Source organism: Westerdykella ornata (genome assembly GCF_010094085.1).
Source record: "Westerdykella ornata strain CBS 379.55 unplaced genomic scaffold EI97scaffold_1, whole genome shotgun sequence".
In the NCBI taxonomy this organism is placed as follows: Eukaryota; Fungi; Ascomycota; class Dothideomycetes; order Pleosporales; family Sporormiaceae; genus Westerdykella; species Westerdykella ornata.
In genome coordinates, this window is record NW_022986851.1 from 986,957 (window position 1) to 1,002,318 (window position 15,362).

A 15,362-nucleotide genomic window follows, 5' to 3' on the forward strand; every position below is an offset into this window, starting at 1 on the left:
TTGGCAAACGCATCCTCCAAATACCCACCACATCCACCTAGTAGAGTCTGCATTCTTTGGATCCGAATAGTCATCTACACAGTACAAACTGAGCAAAGACCCCGTTCACTCCGGTCGCTGCACCCCGGGCCGCACCCCCATCGTCGGCAGGAATGAAGCTCCGCCTGTGCAGCCAAGACGTTCCCGATCACGACTTGGTCCGGAGCAGAGCCAGCAGCGGCAAGGACGGCGTGGAAAGGTCCATTATCATTAGGATATGCAAGTTGCTAACAAATTGAAAGGGAATACCAGATACTGCTGGGTTCGGTTAGAGCGTTGGAGGTTGCTGTTCTGATACTTAGTTACGACCCCGCTAGCCTACTTTGGTATATTTACAATACTTTGCCTGGCGCCGCGGCAGTCATTGCCGCAAGATTTCAGGAACATAGTCGCGACCCTCGCCGGCTTTCTCCTAAGGTGTCCATCACAAAATATGCTGCGCTCCGCTCGGTGGCAGCTTCAGAGGCCTGGAAGCGTTCCTCGCCTCTCATCCCGATGCTGGTCTCGTCGCGGATATGCTGCAGTGGCCGGAATCTCCGATTTACCCAAAGTCGGAGAGCAGCTCCATGGATTCACCGTCAAGCGTGTCAAGCAGGTTCCAGAGCTTGAGCTGACAGCCCTACATCTTGTACATGACAAGACCGGCGCGGAGTACCTTCACATTGCCCGCGATGATTCCAACAACGTGTTCTCCATTGGATTCAAGACCAATCCCCCAGACGACACCGGCGTCCCACATATCCTGGAACATACCACATTATGCGGCAGCGAGAGGTGGGTTATACAATTGAGCTGTTCTTGATCTTGATAGCTGATATATTCTAGATACCCGGTTCGCGATCCTTTCTTCAAAATGCTTCCTCGGACGCTCTCCAACTTCATGAACGCCTTCACCTCGTCCGATCATACCACCTACCCGTTCGCGACAACGAATGCCCAGGACTTCAAGAACCTCATGTCGGTTTACATGGACGCTACGCTCCACCCGTTGCTCAAGGAGAGTGATTTCGCGCAAGAGGGTTGGCGGGTTGGTCCTACGAATCCTTTGGCTGTTCAGGCCGAGGGTGACGAGGAAGCGAAGCGACTGGTGTTCAAGGGTGTCGTGTACAATGAGATGAAAGGTCAAATGTCAGATGCAAGCTATCTGTTCTACATCAGGTTTCAGGACCATCTCTTCCCGGCTATCAATAACTCAGGAGGCGACCCGCAGAAGATTACCGATCTGACCTGGGAACAATTGAGAAAATTCCATGCGGACCACTACCATCCCAGCAATGCCAAACTTCTTACATATGGGAATTTCCCGCTGGACGAGCACCTGAAGGAAGTGGATGTCAGATTGAACCGGTTCGACAAGATTGTGGTCGACCATGATATCAAGACGCCAATAAAGTTGGATGGTCCAAGGCATGTTACGGTGCAAGGTCCGGTGGACCCTTTGATTCCTGCGGATAGTCAACATAAAACGTCTGTAACCTGGCTAATGGGCGATACCTCTAACGTTGTGGAGAACTTCTCTATCGGAGTTCTAAGTACGCTGTTGATGGACGGCTACGGATCCCCACTATACCGCAACCTTATTGAAACTGGCCTAGGGGCTGATTTTAGTCCCAATACCGGATATGACAGTGCTGGCAAGATCGGAGTTTTTTCGGCCGGCGTAAACGCTGTGAAGGCGGAAGACGTGCCTAAAGTCAAGGAGGCCATTTTCAAGACGTTCCTTGAGGTGCGGGAAAAGGGTTTTGATAAGATCAAAGTCGACGGTATACTTCACCAGCTGGAGCTCTCGCTGAAGCACAAGACGGCACAGTTCGGCATGACCATGATGCAAAGATTGAAGCCGGGTTGGTTCAATGGTGTTGACCCTATGGAAGCACTTGCATGGCAAGACACTGTGGATGCTTTTCAAAGACTATATTCCCAAGGAGGCTACCTAGAAGGGCTTCTCGAGAAGTATCTCCTCAACGACAACACTCTAACATTCACAATGGAACCATCGGAAACTTACAGCGAGGAGTTAATACAAGAGGAAAATCACCGCTTAGCTGAGAAAATCAAGGAAACTCAAAAGCGCTTTTCCAGTGGGCAGGAAGCGCAGAAGTATCTGGAGAAGCGCGAACTTGAGCTTCTGGAAATCCAGGAACAAGCGAGAAACCAGGACACGAGCTGTCTGCCAACCGTACATGTCAAGGATATTCCTCGTATCAAGGAGAGGAAGCCACTGCGTCATGGAACTATTGGAGACGTCAAAGTCCAATGGCGTGAAGCGCCAACAAATGGGCTGACCTACTTCCGTGCAGTTCACAGCCTGCAAGATCTTCCGAACGACCTCAGAAAACTGATCCCGCTGTTCACTAGCGCCGTCATGCGGCTGGGGACGAAAGACAAGACAATGGAGCAGCTAGAGGAGCTCATCAAGCTGAAAACCGGTGGTATTTCCGTAGGCTATCATGCATCTCCGTCACCCTTGTCGCTTAGTACGTTCGAAGAGGGTCTTGCATTCAGTGGATATGCGCTTGACCGGAACGTGCCCGACATGTACGACCTCCTGCAGATGATTGTCATGGAAACGGACTTCGACAGTCCCGAGGCCGACAAGAAGATTCGAGAGCTCCTCGTGGCTTCAGCGAGTGGCGCTGTCAACTCCATTGCTGAGTCGGGTCACGTCTTTGCTCGGACCTTTGCGGAAGCTGGTCTCACACCAGTCGGCCGGCTCAATGAGCAAACCGGGGGGCTGTCTCAGGTGAAGTTCACAACTGAGTTGGCACAAAGGCCGCTGAGCGAACCCCTTGACGACATTATCGGGAAGCTCAAGAGCATTCAGGCCTTCGCCATCGCGAATAGCCACAAATTCCGCGTTGCACTGACCTGTGGGAAGGAGAGCTCTACCGCGAATCAGGAAGCACTCGGCCGTTTCCTCGCACGCCTGCCATCTTCCGCGACGAATCCACAGGCATCCAAGCCGTCCGATTTTCCCCGCAACGCGAAATCGTTCTTTCCACTGCCATATCAAGTGTACTATTCCGCAAGAGCAGTACCCACAGTACCTTACGTCGACGCCGCAGGGCCAGCACTGGAAATTCTCGCTCAGCTACTGACTCACAAGCATTTGCACCATGAAATCCGAGAAAAGGGTGGTGCTTATGGAGGTGGAGCATACTCCCGTGCTCTCGGCGGCATGTTTGGCATGTACAGTTACAGAGACCCGAATCCGCAGAACACGATGAAAATCATGGAGGAAGCTGGACAGTGGGCGCGTGACCGTTCATGGACACATCAGAACCTGGAAGAGGCCAAGCTCAGCGTATTTCAAGGGTATGACGCCCCTCAGAGCGTTAGCCAGGAGGGCATGAGGCTATTCCTCTCTGGTATCACCGACGATATGCTACAGACAAGACGCGAGCGCTTGCTAGACGTCACTGCGGAACAAGTCCAGGAAGTTGCGGATCAGTTCTTAGTGCGGCGTGCTTCTGAAAGCACTGTCGCTATTCTCGGCGAGAAGGGGGATTGGGTAGATGCTAAAGAGGGATGGGAAGTGCAAGATCTCGGGATGGTGTCCAGCATGGGTGGTCTTTCTGCATAGTAAGTATACCTAGAGGCCCTTTTTCGTCCATCGTGTTGCATTATATTCTGTATAATATTGTAAAATACTCCACTTTCGCATTTCCGGCATGGGCAGGACGCATTGGTGGGTCATAGAGTCGAGCGCGGAAGGGAAACCATCTTGTATTTCCTTTTTCACTCCTTCACATTCACCACTTCGTTTCACCTCACCATCGGCACGGCGTTTCTCCGTCCCGCCTCCAGCAAGCCTATATATACGCGCGCCAACCATTCTCTCGACTTCTCTCGTCCCAGCGCAGTCGAACAGATCCGCAGACGTGCAACACTTTCTCCCGTGGTTGTACGGTCTGTCCCCCCCTCACCTCCTAGCCTTCTGACTTTTTTTGGTGAGCACTATGGGGATATGCGCAAGAGCAATGCCGTCGAGCCATCCACGCTGAAGGGAAACCTGAAGCGTTTGGGAGGTAAGGACGCGGTGGTAATCATGACAGACCTGCCTGTGAGCGAGACCCTTCTTCTGGCAGACTAAACTTGGTTGCACATCTTTTTATTCCAAAGGACGAAGAAAGCGTTCAAACAAGGTAAGCGACTTGCAGAACTTCCCGCCATTGAGCCGTTTGACCAAGCAAAAGTCCACGACTGTACCATCGCCGTTATCACATGTACTGTTAATGGTTGCTAAGCATGCAATGCACATGCCAGATCTACGAGGAGTTGAAGACAACATCTAAATGTATACACACCCTTAAAGCAGACTGGATAGCTTGAAAACACAGATTATAGAGCCTTTCTGAAACTCTCACAGAGTCTTTCTGGTATAATACAAAGCACTGATTGATCGGTTCTACATGTTCTTAATCCTTGGCATGAAGCTCCCCTCCTCGGCTCCTCCCGAGGTCAAGCTCAAGCTACCCGCTCCCCAACTGTATCCACATCTTTGGGCTTCGCCACTCTCACTACCATGTTAAAATGTGGTCTCTCTCTCCTTCTAGCTGCCTCGGCCCTCGCCAACTTGCCACAGAGTCAATCAACACTCAATGACCCCTCCTCGAACTATGGATCCCTCCTTACGCTCTCCGAGTCCGCCCAGCTTCTCCACCTCCACCGTAAACTCGTCGAGATCGAGAGTATAACGGGAAATGAGCACAACGTCGCCGAGTGGTTGGCTTCGTACTTGCGGAACAATAGCTTCACAGTGGAACTACAGGAAGTATCTCCGAAGAGGCATAATGTCCTAGCATACGGCAAAAAGCGCGACACAACCGTCCTGGTGACATCGCACATCGACACCGTCCCACCCTTCTGGCCATATTACCACAACGAAACTACACATGCAATAGGAGGACGCGGCTCCGTCGATGCAAAGGGCAGCGTCGCGCCGCAAATCATGGCCGTGCAAAGCCTTCGGGAGAAGTTCTTCGACGACCTATCCCTCCTCTTCGTCGTGGGCGAGGAAACCGGCGGCGACGGCATGCGCGCTTTCTCTGCGTGGGAGGAACGACCGAAATCCTACGAGGTTGTCATTTTCGGCGAGCCGACGGAGGGGAAATTGGTGTGCGGACACAAAGGCATGCTGGGCTTCACGATCAGGATACAAGGCAAGGCGGCGCATTCCGGGTATCCGTGGTTGGGAGTCTCCGCGAACGATGTCCTACTCGACGCATTGGGTGCGCTGCACCACCTGCGGGAAAGTGGGCTGCCGTGGAGTGAGAAGTATGGCAATACGACGATGAACTTTGGACGTGTGCAGGGTGGTGTTGCTGCGAATGTGGTGGCTGAGACCGCCGAGGCGAGAATCGCTATGCGACTTGCAGCCGGGACGCCGGAGCTTGTGCGCGATTTGATTCTCGATTCTCTCTCTGGTGTGAAGGAGCGATCAGAGAAGCTGGGTGCAACGCTTGAAGTGCAGTGGGGAAGTGAGGGATACGGGCCCGTGGATATCGATTGTGATTTGGAAGGGTTCGAGACGATAACTGTGAATTATGGAACCGATTTGCCCAATCTGAAAGTCGACCAAGGGGTGAGGAGGTATTTGTACGGGCCGGGGAGTATACAGGTGGCGCATTCGGATCATGAGGCGTTGACGAGGAGGGAGTTGGAGAGGGCGGTGTTGGATTACAGGAGGATGATTGTGGAGGCCACGAGGATGGATAAGTACCAGAGTAGAAGGCAGGAGGAGAGGATGGGGATGTAGAACTGCTTTGTTGTTGTAAGCCAGCAGGTAAATTGAGCATGGGGTTGTTAGTATAGATGACGAATAGGTAATGCATTATGAACACGAGGAGGGAGTAACTCTCTGACGCAGCATGACTGGGGAATAGAGATGGGGCATATCACTTTGATATTTGCAAGATTTGATTACAGACCACACTGAGTGCGTTTACGTCAGTCATTTCTTGCCTTGGTATCGCTTGATGTCTACCTGACCCAATCGCCCATATATCTTTCCCACCCAAAGAAACCAAAAAAGGATTATCATTCCCACGCGCTCTAGGCAACCCGGACCCTAACTCCAAGCCAAAAATGCCAGCTAAAAGCCCAGCATGGTTCCAAGACCACAAGCCCAACCTTCCTGGAACCCGCTCCCATATCCTCGGCCACCACGCATCCCGCTACGATCCCACTGCACTCGAAAACACCTTCGCAGCAAGCTCACTCAACAGCCTCGCTTTATCCGCCTGCGGCAACTCCTGAAAGACCTGATACACACTCTTCCCCTTCGCATCCCTCACAGCACCCAATCGATTCCCAGCCACCGCGCCTGCAACCATACCCGGGAAATTCGCAACGATGAAGCCCATAGCCCCACCGCTCAGTCCGCCCACTATACTCCAGAATCTACCAGTGGGAACGGCGCGTTCTCCCTCTGCCATGCCTTCTTCTCGTAGCATTTCTTCAAACATGCTGCCAAATTGCTCGTTCGAGAACCGTGTGTGCGATTCCTCTGTTGTGCCGCCGGGCGCGCCGCCGAAACCGAAGGCGGACCAAGGGAAACCGCCTGTGGAAGCGCGCGGGATCTCTCCTTCGGTGGACTCCTCTTCGGTGAAGCTGGGGGCGGCGCCCGTGAAGGAGTGGTAGCTGCGGGTGGCATCATATTCGCGGCGGCGGGTAGGGTCTGAGAGAGTGTAGTAGGCATCGTTTATCTGTTGGAATCTCTTTGTGCGGGCGCGCCGCTCGGGTGAGTCTTGCGGAACACGGTCAGGGTGGTGTTTTAGGGCTGCCCTGGAGGGTGTTAGTATTGCTGCGGAAAGGAACTTGAGGTGGACGGAAGGCGGAATGGTAGGCTGCCGACAGAGAGAAGAAGGGAGAAGGGCATACTTCTTGTACGCATCCCTGATCTGCTGTTGAGTAGCTTTTGGATCTACCTCCAGCACCTTATCTATTGCATACATTAGCATATATATTCCCCTCAGGGACATTCAACACACAATAATCCACTGGCGGCCCAGACATCCTCAAGACGAAGGTGAGAAACGTGAATCAATGGTATATTAAGAGAGCCTAAAACTTAGGGAGGTGTGCAAGGTCGGATAGTGTCCGTAGACGTCGAGAGATTGCGCTTGCGACGTGAAGCGCGGATGGTGGTCCAAAAGAGTGCCTGGTTGAGCAATGGCATCGGTTGATGACGTCGTTGCTCTGTTCAGCCACTGTGGCGCACCGCTCGACTTGGGTGTCACGTGCATTATGCCCAGACATTTGGAGCTCGGGCCCTAGCTTGACGAGGCAGCTGCTGATGTCGCGTCCTCAGTTTACACGAGATACAGGTCCCCCAGCTACAACGAGCTATCTCTCTGAAGTCCTTGAACAGAAGATATTCCTCATTCTCTATCCCGGCCGAATCTCACGAGCTTGTCCTAGGAATCCGCTTGTTTAGTAGTACACCAGCCATTCCCGAACTTTACTCCACCCATTCCGCACATCATGTAGGAGCTCCCTTCCGAGGGAAGTATCATGACTGACATAGTAAAGGGAGGTTCTACTGGGTATAACAGGCAAAGACTTCACCATCATCGCCGCCTCTAAAGCCGCCATGCGAGGCGCCACCATCCTCAAAGCCACAGACGACAAGACACGGGAATTGAACTCACATACTCTCATGGCCTTCTCCGGCGAAGCTGGTGATACAGGTGTGTGTTGGTGTATCTGTGTGGAGGACGAGTAGCTGACGGCGACGGGTCCTCAGTTCAATTCGCCGAATTCATCCAAGCCAACGTGCAGCTGTACTCCATGCGCAATGGCATGGAGCTCTCACCTTCAGCCACGGCAAACTTCGTTCGGGGAGAATTGGCTAGGTCGCTGCGGTCAAGGAGACCCTACACTGTGAACCTGCTTCTGGGCGGCTATGACAAGATTGCGGACAAGCCTACGCTGTACTGGATCGACTATCTGGCGAGCTTGGCTCCCGTACCATATGCTGCGCATGGATACGCTCAGTATGTTACTCTAATGTCCTCTCAAAGCGAGGGGGAGCCTGTGCTGCCGCGGAAAGCTTGCTGACTCTCCGTCCTAGGTACTACTGCCTCTCCCTCCTGGACAAGCACCACCACCCCGATATCGACTTCGAGCAGGGCATGAAGATTCTACGGATGTGCACAGAAGAGCTAAAGCGACGACTTCCGATCGATTTCAAGGGCGTTACGGTCAAGGTTATAACAAAGGATGGCGTGCGGGAGCAGGAGTACGAAGACGATGTGAAGGTCGTCGTCCCATGATCTGCGAGCGGGTCTACATCTTGATGGCATATTGGAGTTTGGAACACTAGAAATGTGTGTACAGGAGGAGGAGCGCGATTTCGGCATTCCAAATAAGGCTTCATAGATCCCGCTCATGACCTGGGACTAGTCGCAAGCAATAAACCATGCAATGACAGACTCTCTGGCCTCCAAACGTATTCAAGAGAACAGGAGAATGTTCAATTCAATGTTGACGCCAGCAACACATTCAACTCCTCCACATCATTTCACGAAACCAGGGTCGAGATTAACATTGGTTTGCCAAGCCTCATGTGTATCCATGCCCAATCCAGCTAGCATCCTTCTGCACGTTCCACTCAATTTCCTATTTTTCTTCAAACGACGCGCCTGTTTCCACTCACCACAACCGCTCAACCTCAAAAACAAGCAGTCAAACTAGAGACTGGATTTGGATGTCCTCTGAATAGCATTTTCCGTTCCATCAACGAGAAGACAGCATCTCAGATCAGTCACCGCCGGAAGTGCTGTCTTCAGCCGTTCCTTCTGTCCAGAACACAGACTGCAGAGGAAATGGATATTTCGCCATCAATCGCAAAGGATGCATGTAGCTTTCGCATCTCCAACCCACGTTTGCCTGCTCCTCGGCCTAACTCCCGGTAGCCTTGGAGCAACATTCCTTCTCAGTGGGAGATCGAAATAGGCTTTTAGCAGGGCCGTGTCTTCTCCACCCTACTCATCAGGATCTCTGGTGGATGAGTAGGACTAAATCAAAGACAAACATATGTGCCTCGTGAAATGTTTGCTTTGTGCTGTGTCGGTTTCTCGAGCTTGCTCCTCGGCGTGGTCCTTTGGGGGGAGAATTCGAGGAGAGTTGAGGCCGACGACGGATCGGTATCCTCGAGTTATTTCTCGAAGTATGGAGCGAGGCTACTCTGCCTGGATTATTGCAGGACATGACACAGAGAAACCAAAATTGAACAAAGTTGCGTTATGCTGTCTATGTTTTGACTAAATCAAATGTGAAAGCACGGCCTACCGTTGTCTCTCATTTTTAATGATAATAACAATGGTGATAATCATCATTATTATCGCCGATCCCTACTCATCCAAACTCGCACCTGTCGTTCCCTTCACATCGTCTTTCCTCCTTCTGATTTCGAATCCACACCATCCACGCCTGTTCTTATTCCAAATCTCTCCTACTCAAGGCCAAGTCCATGGGCAAGGACTCGGGTCTTTTCGAAGAGCGGTCTTCGTCATGAAACGAAGATGCGTGGATTTTTAGAAAAGAAGAAAAAAACAGAGCACATTGTTAGAGAATGCTTAGAGGGAAAAGAAGAGGGTTTATATACGCGAGAGAGTACAGAACTGTTAGTCCGAGTTCGGCGTTAGAAGGCACAGTGATCGGGAAGGACAAATTGGCTGCGTTTGTTGCTAATGTCCAGAAACTTCCTAAGGAGAGGAGACACACTGGAAGATCGAGCTGTGACAGAATCCTAGAATTGGTTTACCAACCGAGGAGCCGATAGCACTCGATCATTGGCCCGAGTACGGCTTGGACATGTCCGTCGAAACTTGACCATAATCTAAACCTGTGAATTCGAAGCCTCGAAGTAAGTGAACGGCCCTGTTGGATCTTGGGAAGGGGAACGGCTCCCGATTCCTAAAACATGCCATTCGCGTGTAGGAAGGATCCGGTTGGAACCAGCCTGATAAAACCGCAAAATAGCCATTGGCGAAAGCACTATAGCCATTGTTTAGCGCATGGGTTGAAGCTCCTCGTGTCTCTGCATAGAATAACGGATGCAGAGTACTTCAAGATCATAAACCCGTTTGCTACTAGTCCCTAGGTTCTGATTTTATGTCAGTGACATTGGACTCAATCGAGCTCACCTCACGAGCCGGCTGTGTAGAAATTGCGGTCCGTCCGTTTGCTATAGCGGGCCAGGCATAGAGGATTGACTGGTTAGTGCTTTCAAATCATGAGCCCATTCATAGCCCTCCACTTGGGTTCGGAGATCAAATCAGTGACCGTGAGAACCCAAACGGATTGAGTCGACTATTACAAATGTGTGTGACAAACATTCCTCAAGCTTGAACTGAACAGAGTAATTGGTCATGATATGACGTTGGAAACACCCTCTACGAGCTCACCAATATGCCGTACGTAAACAGTGATTGCCTCCTGAAAGTCACATTGATAAGTATGTACGGCCAATCATTGCGCTCTCTTCCACTGCTCGAAAGCAGAAAGAAACCGCACCCAAGATTAGCTGCTAAATTCGTCTCCACTCGACAGACGGTTTTCGTCATCATGGACCCTCGACCCGCCGCAAGGACAGTGAGGATCTCGAGAATCGAAAATGCTTTTAGTGAGTGTGAAGATTTGCGTTGTTCAATAATGAAAGAGAAAGGCAGGCACGGATCCTGCTCAGAAGATTTTATGTCGGCTTACGGTCAATTATTTTTCCGATGCCCCGCGCCAAGCCTTAGCTTGAGTCAAGGGCATTTTCGCCTTTGCTTTTGGAGTTGCAACTTTTGAATCGCCGCCACAACACCCCCGACCCCGCCGTCTCCTTTTCAAGAATAGCTGGAAACAACCTGATATACGAACAACCCCAGACTATACTGTCGAAAACCCGCGTCAAAAAGTCGCCTTCTGCCCAGCATGGATTCGGAGTCGGAACATGATCACCGCGATGAAGAGAGCGTAGCCTCTGGCGCTGAAGAGGTGGAGGAAACGAAGCCCAAGTCTGCATTGAAGAAGACGCGAGAGGTGCTGCCACCTGTTGAGCGACCAAATCTTCCGTACGTGTGCTCCAGCAGCTCTTTTCCCCAGCGAATCTCGAGAGTTTTGGATAGAAGGAAGCGGTGTTCGGTCCTTTCACTTGACACAATGCGCTTTTGGATCATTTAGATCTCCTCGCCTACTTGTATACCGGATGCATGTTCTTTTGACCCAGTTACAGCTGGACCAGGAAGAGTTGATTCTCGATTCCCGGATTTATGCTAATACCCCGCAGGGAACAACCAGATCCGGCGACCGTTGACTTCTCTAAATTGAACCCTCTTTCTCCAGAAATCATCAGCCGCCAGGCCACGATCAATATAGGAACGATCGGCCATGTCGCTCACGGGAAAAGTACAGTCGTCAAGGCTATCTCAGGGGTTCAGACTGTTCGATTCAAGAATGAGCTGGAGCGGAATATCACCATCAAGCTTGGTTATGCGAATGCGAAGATCTACAAATGCGACAATGAGGAATGCCCACGGCCGACTTGCTACAGGTCATACAAGAGCGAGAAGGAGGTGGATCCGCCTTGCGAACGAGAAGGATGCACTGGTACCTACCGCCTACTCCGTCACGTTTCATTCGTCGACTGCCCCGGTCACGATATTCTCATGAGCACTATGTTGTCTGGCGCCGCTGTCATGGATGCCGCACTTCTCCTCATCGCCGGTAACGAACCATGCCCTCAACCTCAGACGAGTGAGCATCTTGCAGCCATTGAGATCATGAAGCTCAGCCACATCATCATCCTTCAGAACAAGGTGGATCTGATGCGACAAGATAGCGCAGCGGCACACTATCAGTCTATCCTGAAGTTCATTCGCGGCACAGTCGCGGATGGCTCGCCCATTATCCCCATTTCCGCCCAGCTCAAGTTCAACATCGACGCCGTGAACGAATACCTTGTCACCAAGATTCCGGTTCCAGTACGGGATTTCTCGGCAAAACCGCACATGATGGTCATCCGATCCTTCGACGTGAACAAGCCGGGTGCCGAGATTGACGAACTGAAAGGTGGTGTTGCTGGTGGCAGTATTCTGACCGGTGTGTTGAAGTTGGGTGATGAGATTGAAATTCGACCTGGTATTGTCTCGAAGGACAGCCAAGGCAAGATCCAGTGCAAACCGATTTACTCGCGAGTCGTCTCTCTATTCGCAGAACATAACGATCTCAAATTTGCCGTTCCAGGGGGTCTGATCGGTAAGTTAAATACTCAAGCATAGCTTGTAAGGGTTCGACTAAGATCTGCAGGTGTCGGTACTCGTGTGGACCCTACCCTTTGCCGTGCTGATCGTCTCGTTGGTTTCGTCCTTGGCCTCCGAGGCCATCTTCCCAACATTTACAGTGAGCTCGAGGTCAACTACTTCCTCCTTCGAAGATTGCTCGGTGTGAAGACCGCGGATGGCAAGCAGGCGAAGGTTGCGAAACTCGCTAAGAACGAGGTCCTCGTAAGTAGACCCTAACGTGGATAAGGGCTTGGTTAACGTATGTGTACCAGATGGTCAATATCGGCTCAACGGCTACTGGTGCAAAGGTTATTGCTGTGAAAGCTGATGCTGCAAGGTTGCAGCTCACATCCCCCGCATGCACGGAGATTGGGGAGAAGATTGCCTTGTCTCGTCGTATCGAGAAGCACTGGAGGTTGATTGGATGGGCTAATATCGTAGCGTAAGTGTCCCGCTTTGCTCTCCGATGCTGCGGCTTATTGACGTCTGAACAGTGGCAATGTCCTTCAACCCCAAGAGGACTAAGTAGGGCTGCATATGAACCGTGGTGGTTTGGAAGGACCTTACGATGACATGATCAAACGGACGCGCAGAACTAGTATGACAGAGTGTTCGAGTGTCATGCTTGATCTGCCTCTACGCCTTGCATGCGAGTACGAGCGCTATCGTTACATTGATAGATGGGTGGTTGGCTTGCATACGTGGTCTGCAAAGACAGGAGCTGGCATGTTTTGTGCTACATAGTGGTAATGTAGGGCAAATAGTGTTCGGGGAACCACACAAATCTCGAGCATCGATATGATACACCGGCTGCGGAGTGGCAGATCTAAGCGTGACTTGGTTGTTAGACCTTCTCAAATGCCGTTCTCCTATCGTATTAGTTTATAGTTCGGCGGCAAGCCAGCTGGGCAAACTTGGAGTCACCACACCATAGTTAACATTATGCACTGTCCCGGCCCTTGACACCTCTGGTGCCATGTTGAGTTACGTAGGCCATGGCCCAACCATGCAGGTGGCGTGCGGATTATTAGGCCGGCGTCCGTCAGGGCATTTTCACATGCAAGCGCTATTCAGAAACATTCCAACGCGAACTCCGTTAGGACCCTCCCATTCTCCCAAGACCTCCCTTCCCCCATGCCTGCGACAACCACAGCTACTAATAAGCAATCTCAACAGCTCCTATAGCTAATATCCCGGTACGTACGAATTGGAAGGCTGTGTTCAGCCAAGGCACCTGCAACATCTTTTTGGCCTCACGTGGATGCTTACTGACCCCGGACAGCAACCCCGGACCCACCCGTGGACTTTCCTCCGCTCGAATCTCCGTCGCTGAATATACGAGAGGGTGATTTTCGGTCAGGGCACTCTCCCTCCTCCTTACCTTTCCTCTTCCTCTACGCATTGTATTCCTATCTGTTGTAATGGTGCGCGCCGAAAACACCCAAGGCACACAGGAAGAGACATGGGTGGAGCTTCCCCCGAGAAATCGAGACGGGACGGCAGAGCGAGACGAGGACCCTTTCGTAGCCGCGGACACGGCTCCGCACCACAATCAACAGTCGCCGCCGCATATCCATAGACCGGTACCACGCCGCAATTTCTCGATTCTTTCGCAAACGAGCGAGTCTCTCGACCAATTCCCACCGTCGTCGCCTCCGTCCACGTCGCATATTCCCAATACTCGGTCGTCGGATTTCCTCGCTCAGCTGACGGCCAGATTGCAACCGCTTAAGAGTGGCCGCAATGACGGCGCGAGTGAGAATGGCAGCGCTGGAGGCCTGCAGGACAGATCGAAGAGCTTCTTGAACATGAAGAGCACGCTGTTTGGCATCTTTGATGAAGCTGGGACTAGCATTCCCGGCGAGAGTACTCTGGACACACCACTCGACCTAGGAGCACTGACGCCTTCGCTCGGGGCTGCGTATGACAATGGGCCAGGTAGTCCGGATGGGGGAGTAACCCTCAACCAGGCAAAGAGAAGGCCTCACAATGCGCTACAACGTCAGCACTCCGGGGTAGCCCGTGGCCCCAAGTCGCAGAAGAACAGTGTCGGGAGGTTGACCAATGTGGTCTTCAAACTCGTGTTGCTCTTCCTGTTCGGCGCGGCTTACGGTATCACGGTGTCACACTTGCACGACAGAAAGGAGCTTGCTGCAGTCAATGTCGGTGGTGTGGACTTCAAAAGCTGGACCTACTGGACTGCCTGGGGCCTTGCGGGTGTCGTGCTGGGAACCCTACTCCCTTATGTCGACTTGATTTCTTCTCAAGCGCAAGAAGAGAGGAGAAGTCAAGCTTCCACACCCAAGGAGTCGGAGCCATCTACCGGAGAACAGTGGAATGAGATTGTGCGAAGCATCGGCGCTTTCGTCGGTATTGCCTTTGCCATTGTAAGAGCCCTCCTTTGTCTTGCGCTCTGTTTTAGCTTGGAAGCAAACTAATATCTTGCAAGCGCCGACTGCCCTGGGAATCCACACTCCAACTTATCATCACACTCGCTCTCGTCAACCCCGCGCTTTGGTACATTCTCGACCGCACTAGAAACGGCGTCCTATTCTCCCTCACCAGCACCTCTTTAATTACTTCCTTCATCTTCCTCGCGAACCCGGATATACTGCCCTCTCCGGAACCCCTTGTTGCCGTTAATGCCACGCAATTAGCATCCGCCGTAACAGGCCGTTCCGACCCCAAACAACGTTTCGCTGGCGTCATTAGTTACGATAACGTGGCTACCGCGACATGGGTCGGTAGTGTGATTTTCTGTAGTTGCATTTGTTTTGGTGGGATTGGTCGTAGGTTGGCTGTCTTTGGATGAGCCAGCATTGGTATTATGGGAAAACAGCTCTATGGCAGGGTAATGGCAGAGTGAGGGATGGCGATTCACCTGCATGATTGCTATTCATTGCTTGTTTTAAATACGATATAATGGACACCTGGCATGGCATGGCATCGATCGATCAGACATGTAGTCTGCCGACGCGAGCTCAGCACATTTTCGCCTTTCTTGAGAAAATATTCATCGACTCCGTCGTAAACATGTTTGGCAAACCG

The 15,362-nt window shown here is 51.8% G+C and overlaps 6 protein-coding genes across 6 annotated transcripts; 5 read left to right on the plus strand and 1 right to left on the minus strand.

Annotated features, from left to right (window-relative positions):
- Positions 1-273: 273 nt before the first annotated feature.
- EI97DRAFT_14650 (uncharacterized protein) lies at positions 274-4,068 on the plus strand. The gene is made up of 2 exons (XM_033793240.1): positions 274-813; positions 865-4,068. The coding sequence occupies exons 1-2, from the start codon at positions 473-475 to the stop codon at positions 3,620-3,622; spliced, it is 3,099 nt and encodes a 1,032-aa protein (XP_033658476.1). The 5' UTR covers positions 274-472; the 3' UTR covers positions 3,623-4,068.
- A 496-nt stretch (positions 4,069-4,564) lies between these two features.
- On the plus strand, positions 4,565-5,797 carry EI97DRAFT_409293 (Zn-dependent exopeptidase; the record flags this gene model as incomplete). Its single annotated transcript, XM_033796666.1, has 1 exon — positions 4,565-5,797. The coding sequence occupies one exon, from the start codon at positions 4,565-4,567 to the stop codon at positions 5,795-5,797; it is 1,233 nt and encodes a 410-aa protein (XP_033658477.1).
- Positions 5,798-5,930: 133 nt separating this feature from the next.
- EI97DRAFT_429032 (dnaJ chaperone-like protein) lies at positions 5,931-7,196 on the minus strand. Its single transcript, XM_033797347.1, has 3 exons — positions 7,032-7,196; positions 6,922-6,982; positions 5,931-6,825 (listed from the first exon to the last, which is right to left on the minus strand). The coding sequence occupies exons 1-3, from the start codon at positions 7,054-7,056 to the stop codon at positions 6,216-6,218; spliced, it is 696 nt and encodes a 231-aa protein (XP_033658478.1). The 5' UTR covers positions 7,057-7,196; the 3' UTR covers positions 5,931-6,215.
- A 144-nt stretch (positions 7,197-7,340) lies between these two features.
- EI97DRAFT_429033 (N-terminal nucleophile aminohydrolase) lies at positions 7,341-8,518 on the plus strand. The gene is made up of 4 exons (XM_033797348.1): positions 7,341-7,526; positions 7,573-7,730; positions 7,787-8,036; positions 8,114-8,518. Coding segments are annotated over exons 1-4 (612 nt in total). The 5' UTR covers positions 7,341-7,524; the 3' UTR covers positions 8,316-8,518.
- Positions 8,519-10,841: 2,323 nt separating this feature from the next.
- On the plus strand, positions 10,842-13,261 carry EI97DRAFT_429035 (eukaryotic translation initiation factor-like protein 2 subunit gamma). Its single transcript, XM_033797349.1, has 5 exons — positions 10,842-11,105; positions 11,321-12,288; positions 12,340-12,536; positions 12,587-12,756; positions 12,809-13,261. The coding sequence occupies exons 1-5, from the start codon at positions 10,966-10,968 to the stop codon at positions 12,837-12,839; spliced, it is 1,506 nt and encodes a 501-aa protein (XP_033658480.1). The 5' UTR covers positions 10,842-10,965; the 3' UTR covers positions 12,840-13,261.
- Positions 13,262-13,398: 137 nt separating this feature from the next.
- Positions 13,399-15,317, plus strand: EI97DRAFT_429036 (uncharacterized protein). The gene is made up of 3 exons (XM_033797350.1): positions 13,399-13,510; positions 13,597-14,701; positions 14,764-15,317. The coding sequence occupies exons 2-3, from the start codon at positions 13,736-13,738 to the stop codon at positions 15,124-15,126; spliced, it is 1,329 nt and encodes a 442-aa protein (XP_033658481.1). The 5' UTR covers positions 13,399-13,510; positions 13,597-13,735; the 3' UTR covers positions 15,127-15,317.
- Positions 15,318-15,362: the final 45 nt, after the last annotated feature.

Excerpts from the sequence above, each read along its gene's own strand:
- EI97DRAFT_429036 (XM_033797350.1), top strand. The coding sequence starts at position 13,736 with ATGGTGCGCGCCGAAAACACCCAAGGCACACAGGAAGAGACATGGGTG. Across the intron at positions 14,702-14,763 it reads TCGGTATTGCCTTTGCCATT|CGCCGACTGCCCTGGGAATC; the intron begins GTAAGAGCCCTC and ends ATATCTTGCAAG.
- EI97DRAFT_14650 (XM_033793240.1), top strand. The coding sequence starts at position 473 with ATGCTGCGCTCCGCTCGGTGGCAGCTTCAGAGGCCTGGAAGCGTTCCT. Across the intron at positions 814-864 it reads ACATTATGCGGCAGCGAGAG|ATACCCGGTTCGCGATCCTT; the intron begins GTGGGTTATACA and ends GATATATTCTAG.
- EI97DRAFT_429035 (XM_033797349.1), top strand. The coding sequence starts at position 10,966 with ATGGATTCGGAGTCGGAACATGATCACCGCGATGAAGAGAGCGTAGCC. Across the intron at positions 11,106-11,320 it reads GTTGAGCGACCAAATCTTCC|GGAACAACCAGATCCGGCGA; the intron begins GTACGTGTGCTC and ends AATACCCCGCAG. Across the intron at positions 12,757-12,808 it reads GGATGGGCTAATATCGTAGC|TGGCAATGTCCTTCAACCCC; the intron begins GTAAGTGTCCCG and ends ACGTCTGAACAG.
- EI97DRAFT_429032 (XM_033797347.1), bottom strand. The coding sequence starts at position 7,056 with ATGTCTGGGCCGCCAGTGGATTATT. Across the intron at positions 6,983-7,031 it reads TGGGCCGCCAGTGGATTATT|ATAAGGTGCTGGAGGTAGAT; the intron begins GTGTGTTGAATG and ends TGTATGCAATAG. Across the intron at positions 6,826-6,921 it reads ATCAGGGATGCGTACAAGAA|GGCAGCCCTAAAACACCACC; the intron begins GTATGCCCTTCT and ends AACACCCTCCAG.
- EI97DRAFT_429033 (XM_033797348.1), top strand. Across the intron at positions 7,731-7,786 it reads CGGCGAAGCTGGTGATACAG|TTCAATTCGCCGAATTCATC; the intron begins GTGTGTGTTGGT and ends ACGGGTCCTCAG. Across the intron at positions 8,037-8,113 it reads GCTGCGCATGGATACGCTCA|GTACTACTGCCTCTCCCTCC; the intron begins GTATGTTACTCT and ends TCTCCGTCCTAG.